At 38.3% G+C, this 7,778-nt stretch overlaps 1 protein-coding gene across 2 annotated transcripts in view; it reads left to right on the plus strand.

Annotated features, from left to right (window-relative positions):
- GNA13 (G protein subunit alpha 13) overlaps nucleotides 1-7,408 on the plus strand; it is a 48,027-nt gene extending 40,619 nt beyond the window's left edge. For both annotated transcript variants that reach the window (XM_017855851.1, XM_017855852.1), the window contains exon 4: nucleotides 1,916-7,408. In XM_017855851.1, the coding sequence (XP_017711340.1) occupies nucleotides 1,916-2,488 (573 nt within the window). In that variant the 3' untranslated portion in view covers nucleotides 2,489-7,408. The remainder of the gene's footprint in view (nucleotides 1-1,915) is intronic.
- The last annotated feature ends 370 nt before the right edge of the window (nucleotides 7,409-7,778 follow it).

Below are 7,778 nucleotides of genomic sequence, written 5' to 3' on the forward strand. Positions count from 1 at the left end.
ACCTCGTGATCCGCCCGTCTCGGCCTCCCAAAGTGCTGGGATTACAGGCTTGAGCCACCGCGCCCGGCCCCGCCTACTTTTTAAAAATTCTTAATTCTGGCTGGGCACAGTGGCTCACGCCTGTAATCCCAGCACTTTGGGAGGCCGAGGCGTCCCAAATCACTTGAGGTCAGGAGTTCGATACCAGCCTGGCCAAAATAGTGAAACCCCATCTTTACTAAAAATACAAAAAATTAGCTGGCCGTGGTGGTGCACGCCTATAGTCCCAGCTACTTGGGAGGCTGAGGCAGGAGAATCGCTTGAACCCGAGAGGTGGAGGTTGCAGTGAGCTGCACTCCAGCCTGGGCAACAGAGCAAGTCTCCATCTCAAAAAAATATGTATATATATATGTTCTTAATTCCATTGCAGTATTTTGAGACAGTGAGTATTCTTGTTGTAATGAAATTTCAAAATCATATTACACTATTCAGAAAGGCATAAAGTGCAGCATTGTGAATAACGGTCAGCATTGTTTTAAATCCTGCCTTGATTTTTAAAATATTTTGACCTTGATGATAAATATTAGCTGTCCTGCTCATGTATTACCAGAAAGCTGTGTTGTAGTTTTGGAAAAATGCTAGACTGACAAGGAAGGACCAGTTACATTGCATAAGGAAGTGTGCCATCACAGAGTAGCCGGTGACTTGTGTGACCAGCAGCTTCTGTTGTTCAGGGTCTTTACCGTTCACTGACCAAGAGTGCAGAGAAGAGCTCATTTGATCCTTGCAACAACCCTCCCTCCCAGGTAGACAGGCCAAGTGTGATCACCTCCATTTCACAGACAGAGGTGCTGACAGAGTGACTAGTTTGAGTTCTTGGGTCAATAAGTAAGAAAGCTGGAACATAGTTAATTATAGGAGAGAAAGGGTTTTTCATACGTAATAGAGCAGCAGTGAAAACATAGAAGTTCTAAGTCATGAGTGGGGTTGCAGAGTAAAGGAACTTTTAGAATAGGTTAGAGAGAGGTGGGCAGAACTTGGAACTAGGAAGTGATCCTTGTGAATTGGCACTGGAATCAGATCCTATGGGCTTTTTTTTGGGGACGAAGTCTCGTTCTGTCACTCAGGCTGGAGTGCAGTGGCGTGATCTCAGCTCAGGCTCACTGCAGGCTCCACCTCCCAGGTTCACGCCACTCTCCTGCCTCAGCCTCCCAAGTAGCTGGGACTACAGGTGCCCGCCACCACGACTGGCTAATTTTTTTGTATTTTTGGTAGAGACGGGGTTTCACTGTGTTAGCCAGGATAGTCTTGATCTCCTGACCTCGTGATCTGCCTGTCTCGGCCTCCCAAAGTGCTGGGATTACAGGCGTGAGCCACCGCACCCAACCCTCATGGCTTTTAATAGATGAGCAAGGAGCAGTGTGGAGAAGGTGGATATGCAGACAGGAAGATCACTCTGGCTAGAACCAAGAGTGGCTAATAGTGGGGAGTAAAATTGCAGGTAGATATATAGCAGTGAGGGCGAGTGAGAACAATTGATAAGACTTCAGCTTAAATTTGGAGTAGTATTGCAGGGATAAAAACAAGTAGATTCTGGCCATTTGTAGTAAATTTTGAACCCATCCTGCTAACATTTTAATGTATCTTGGCTTTTTTTGCGGGGAGCACAAATGGGGTCTTGCTCTGTTGCTCAGTATATTCTCAAACTCCTGGCTTCAAGTGGTCCTCCTGCCTCAGCCTCCCAAAGTGCTGGGATTATAGGCATGAGCCACCATGTCTGACCAGTCTTAACATTTTATAATAAGCATAATCTATCTGAAAATGTCATTTAAAAGGTCATTTTGTTGCATATCTATTCACTAGTCCAGTTAGTAGTCCATTAAAAATTTGAATTACTTCTGGATTGCTAAGTATAAAACAATTTTTCCTTTTCCAGGATTATATTCCATCACAACAAGATATTCTGCTTGCCAGAAGACCCACCAAAGGCATTCATGAATATGACTTTGAAATTAAAAATGTTCCTTTCAAAATGGTTGATGTAGGTGGTCAGAGATCAGAAAGGAAACGTTGGTTTGAGTGTTTCGACAGTGTCACATCAATACTTTTCCTTGTTTCCTCAAGTGAATTTGACCAGGTGCTTATGGAAGATCGACTGACCAATCGCCTTACAGAGTCTCTGAACATTTTTGAAACAATTGTCAATAACCGGGTTTTCAGCAATGTCTCCATAATTCTGTTCTTAAACAAGACAGACTTGCTTGAGGAGAAGGTGCAAATTGTGAGCATCAAAGACTATTTCCTAGAATTTGAAGGGGATCCCCACTGCTTAAGAGACGTCCAAAAATTCCTGGTGGAATGTTTCCGGAACAAACGCCGGGACCAGCAGCAGAAGCCCTTATACCACCACTTCACCACTGCTATCAATACGGAGAACATCCGCCTTGTTTTCCGGGATGTGAAGGATACTATTCTGCATGACAACCTCAAGCAGCTTATGCTACAGTGATGTACAAAAGACTTGCTGTTTTAATATCTTTTTGTGTTTTTGATGTTTTCTGTTTGTTTTGTTTTTTAAAATAGCAGTTTACAACCAGAATTAGAACAATCTTAATTCTGCGTTTAACTTCTTGAAAATCTTAGTACTTTTTCTGCGGCCTTTGGTTTGTGGCTGAAAGCTATTGAGTGACACATCGCCAAGATTTGCTGTAATGCAGGCTTTGATCTGTTTCACCATGGCTTCTATTCAAGTCCGGTTAAAACTTCCCAGCCGACCTCAGACTAGGCATATTTCAGGCTTTAAATTATTCTACTTTTCAAACTGAATTCTCCTGCAGTGCCAAGTATCAAAGGTGTCCTTAAATACTTGTAGGGATGAGGTTAGGAATATTCAGTTCCAAAGCAAGTAAGGTACCTTCTGTCCGCCTTACACATAGCAGTGCCACTTGTTGCCTAACTTTATGGTGACCTCCCATTTTGTAAGGGCTGTTAGAAAAAAGTTTGATCTAAGAAATGGCATTCTATAGATTCATAGAAGGTTTAGCCTTCATATTTTAATTGCTTGTGTACACAACAGCTGTTTTGCTTTTAGATTTCTGTGTTTCTGAAGGTAATGTTCTTCGTGTTTTCAAGTTTACATAAGGTCTTTGGTCTAATGCTGATGAAGAATTCACAGGTGGTATGGGAGAGCAAAAGGCAAGCAAATGCTATTTACCGTGTTTTGGTCAAACGTAATGAGTGAAATAGAATTTGCCTTTCTCATATTTAATTATCATGTAGTTTAATGTACCACATGTGAAACATTCTGGCCATAGCAGCAACTAAAAACTGCAAGCAACTTGGTAACAGAACTTTCTAAATAAACTTAACCTGTTCCAGAATGTCATATATTTGACTTTTAAGCCCTATCTCAGTTGGTCAGTAAAGACCAATCCTTACTGTAGGAAATCATTGTGTATCATCACAAACATCTATCCTTTGCTGTCCTGTCCAGTCCCATCAGCTCCACACTGTGGCATTTGTGGGATTGTTTTGTTTATTCGGAGCTTGCCAAGGGCAGTATTTTTCTGTCAAACTATTCAAGAAGGCATTATTTGAGATTCCTGTTCATTCTTGGTGTGTCTCTAAAAGATACAGTATGTACACATTTGTATAATTGTTGTTTATGAAAGTCCAGCTTTTTTGAGGTATATTTTAAATGTTTTAAGGATGCTTCTAAGGATAAGTAGGAATTTTTTTAGTTTGCACCTGAAGATGATTACATTGACCCCCCCCCCACTGCTTACCAAATTAAAATGTGTCGATGAAGTAGCTTTGTGATTGCAGATACATTCATAGTGAACTCATCAGAATGGCTGGTTTGCAGTACTGAAATACTATCTTGTAGGCTGTATGTAGTGTTACAATTTGATCAGTGAAACAGAAGTCCAAGGCTGGCAACAGCTTGAAAAGTCTGACAGCTTTTCTACTTTTCCTGAAAATTTTAAGACTGTGATATCTGTCGTTTTACTGTATAGCTGACTGTGTACTCAGGTATTTTATTGGTCCTTGAAAGATTGGTCGTTATGGATCACCCAGCCTTTCTAAGTCAGTGGCTGTTCTGTCTTGCTGTCTGATACGAGAGTGGGGCTCTTCAGTAAACTAACCAGGGATTGTTCTTGACATGCCTGACTTTTCTCACATTTGAACTTCCACTATCATTGTATCCATATAACTTCCAGTGTTTTCATGCCATGGTAATACATGAGCTACACATACGTAGCCTGGCACCATGATGCAGGTGTTCATGGTATCATTCATGCATGTTTGAATAGTTCTACATCTAGTGCTTCTTGCCAAAAAGAATACATTGTTGAAATTGACAAAGTTAGCATAATGGCAGTGCTGATGAATATCGGAATGTGTGCACAGTAACATTTGGACTGTTCAGTGGAGAGTTTACCCACACATTTAGCAAATTGAATGGCCAAAACATTTGACTCCAGTGAGGGCTCAAGTTAGATCCCTATAGAAAGAGGACACTTCATCTTACTGAAGTCATAATTAAGATCTGTGATATGAACCATAGATACTGCCGGACAAAGCAGAAATCACCAAGTTTCCCCCTTTTGACTTACCACCGAGAAGTGTTAAAACACCAAATAGATAGCGTGTTATTTTGGGCATTTGCAGTTTCCTTCCCTGCTGCATGTAATGTCTCAGAATCAACATTCTTTTAAAATCTAGACTATATTTTGAGGCAGTGAATTACTTATATTCAACTTGGGCTTGTTTTGACAGTAGAACTTTAAGTTCAATCTAAAGGCTTTAGTCCACAGTTTTTTATGTTTTATTTTCAAACCCTTTGAAAGGAGTCTTATACCTGTACCATGAAAATGGAATCCTTTTGAAATACCACTATAGGAAGAGAGAGATGCAATTTAGTGAACAGAATTGAAAAGGTGCTCATAATTTTCACTATGCCAACTTAACCCCAGTCTCTAAAAAAGTAATTTGGATATAAAGTTCTTTGATGTATTTGATTTTCTAAATCTTTATGGTTATGGTTTGGAATAAAATGTGCCTAATCCTGTATTACATTCTGTTCTTAAATCTGAATGCCTTCTCATTTAATTCTGAAGAAATACTACACAAGTGTCTTCATTGACCTTGAAGAAATGTATACACAGTTGCCTTATAAAACAAATTTAGACCATAACTTTTAGAAAGGGTTTTGTCAAATGTTTTCTGAAAATGTGAGTATAAGCATGCCTTTGCCCCTTTAATATTTTTAATAACCTCCATAGTTGCTGTCTGCCAAATATTAAATTGAAATCTTCGTTGCAGTTTTATTATCTGGAAAGGGCACTGGATTGCTCTGCAACCAAAGAAAGCAAATGTGAAATGAAACAAATCATTCACTTTGTCTTATTTTAAGGTGTATTGGCATGTAATTTGCATAGAGAAGGTCCTCTGGTTAGTCTCTCAAATTGAGGCTGTTTAGGGAAATCCTTATTCAGTTGGTGGCAGTGGTTGGTTTAAAGTAGAAGGAAATAAGATCACCTTAATACCAGAAATGATTAGAAGTGCTGATTTAGATTCAACAGATACCATATGCCCTTAACATTTTTTTGTGAGAAGAAATGGGGAAGTCCTAACTTTCATTGTGTACCCAAATACTTGTATTTATGCTTTTGATAAAATGTATTTTCAGAATTATTACACATCCGATTATGCCTTATTTATATACGAAGAGTAAAATTACCATGTTATACTGTTATGTCCTAAAATTCAAATCGCTATTTGAGAAACCCTCAAATTGGTGCTTTCATTATATAATGATACATTTAGACAAAACCCCAAACCAAGCCATTTGAAACAAGATTCTCTCCATTGCAGTTTGTAGCAATGTTATTTCTGTGTATATCATGAGAAGGCTAAATATCAGTGTTAATTTCTTGTTTGAATCCATGAAATCATGCCTGTAAAGCCCAAACGTTTGTAACAAACTCCCTAATAAATTTAGAGAAAGTCACTCTGTTACCATTTGATTTATTTTAGTTTTATTTGAGGAATTAAGACCAGAAGTTTTGCTCATGTCTTTTTCACTTAAAAGTCTGACTTAGTACCTAGTTAGTCTCTCTGCCATCATTTCAAGGTGTTCACTTCTGTTAATCACAGATGATCCATCCTTGTGTTGTGCTGCTTGACTAAAAGCACTGATTTTTTTTTTTTTTTTTTCTTTTGAGGATAGGATACAGGGTGGCTTTTCAGTCTAGTAAACATGAGGAGGGGAGAGATTGGGTGGGTGTGGGTGTGTCTGCGTGTCTCAAATATAGCACATGCCCTTTTTTTATGGTACGAGGTTAGGGCTTAGTAAATGTATACTAGAGTTTGAAGTGTAAGTCTAAGTCTGAACATTTTAAACAAGTTGGACTTTATGGCTTTTTCAGGTTCCATCAAGTAGATACTAGCCTTAGGCTGGTAGGTGATTAACAGCATTATTTGGAGTACAGTGTTTGTACCACTAGCATTCTTATGTCTGTACTTGAATGTATAGTTAGCATTTAAGTTATGTTCACTCTTGCAGCGTTCAGGTCTAACCATCTGGTTTCAAATGCGAGAGCTTATATGGAACATTGTTTTGAAAGCATGAATGATACGGCAGTATTTTATGGCTTGATAAGGAGAGTTTTGTGACTTATTCAAATCTGCTGTTGATGATGGAAGTTTACAGATGGATCAGCGTGTGCTGGGACTCACTGTGCATGAATTTTCAGTCAGTGAATATTACTGAAAGTCATATACTACTTACTTGGTATGTGACTTTGGTTTGTATTAAGAAAGCTTGTTTATAATATTTCTTACCATAGTAAATGATAAATTTGTCCTTAATCATGCCTATTGGATGGTACTAGGAAAGAAAGGGGTAGAGATTAATTCTTGCAAAGTATATGCAACAGTGCAACAAACTGTGCCATATACCTTTTACCTCTTACTTGAAGGCAGAACCACAAAATGTTTGAAATGGCTTTTCTAAACTACTCTAGTCTGCTGAGAGCTCATTGACCACAAGAAGCCTTAGAAAGTATATTTTGTAATAACCCCATAGATACTGTACCTAACTAAACATGATTTGTATTAGCTCTATAAAATATTTGTGGCTTAGGGTTTTTTGTTTTTTTTTTACATATGTCTTTTTATAACTTTCCAGGAACTAAGCACATTATCTGATAATTGTAAATTTTTTTGTCAGTGCTTTAGTTCAGGATGGGCAATAAATTATTTCTAAAGGAGGTCTAAAAGTGGAAAGAATGGTTTGATTTTATAAAATGAGTTGCTAGTTCATGACAGCTTTTTACTTTTGTACATATTTTGCAAAACATTTGCCTCTTGCTATTAATATTTGCTTTGTAAAAATTACATTTAATAAACATTTGTAAATGATTCAGTACTATGATGTTATTTAACAGTTTGGTAATTGTAAAGTGTAAAGCAGATGCTAAAAGTTTGAAAGCAAAAGTTTCATCTAGAGACCGAGTTACAGCACAGAAATCTACTTCAGCAGAATCCCAGCACCACTTGGATTGAATATTAGTCTAGAAACTTCTTACTAGAAATGGAGATGTGGACTTCTTCCAAGGAAGTTCTCAGCCACTTAATATATTTTAACAAGGGAATGGGGAAGAGAAACCACTTGTTTTCTCTGCTCTTATGGCTGCTGAAACTGTGTTAGGGTGTACCTGAGCTCAGTTCATCCAGCTGCAACAGTATTAATAATTCTGGTACGTCTGTTGTAATTAATGTTTGGAGACAAACCA

Source organism: Rhinopithecus bieti, unplaced genomic scaffold, assembly GCF_001698545.2.
Source record: "Rhinopithecus bieti isolate Rb0 unplaced genomic scaffold, ASM169854v2 scaffold_39870, whole genome shotgun sequence".
In the NCBI taxonomy this organism is placed as follows: domain Eukaryota; kingdom Metazoa; phylum Chordata; class Mammalia; order Primates; family Cercopithecidae; genus Rhinopithecus; species Rhinopithecus bieti.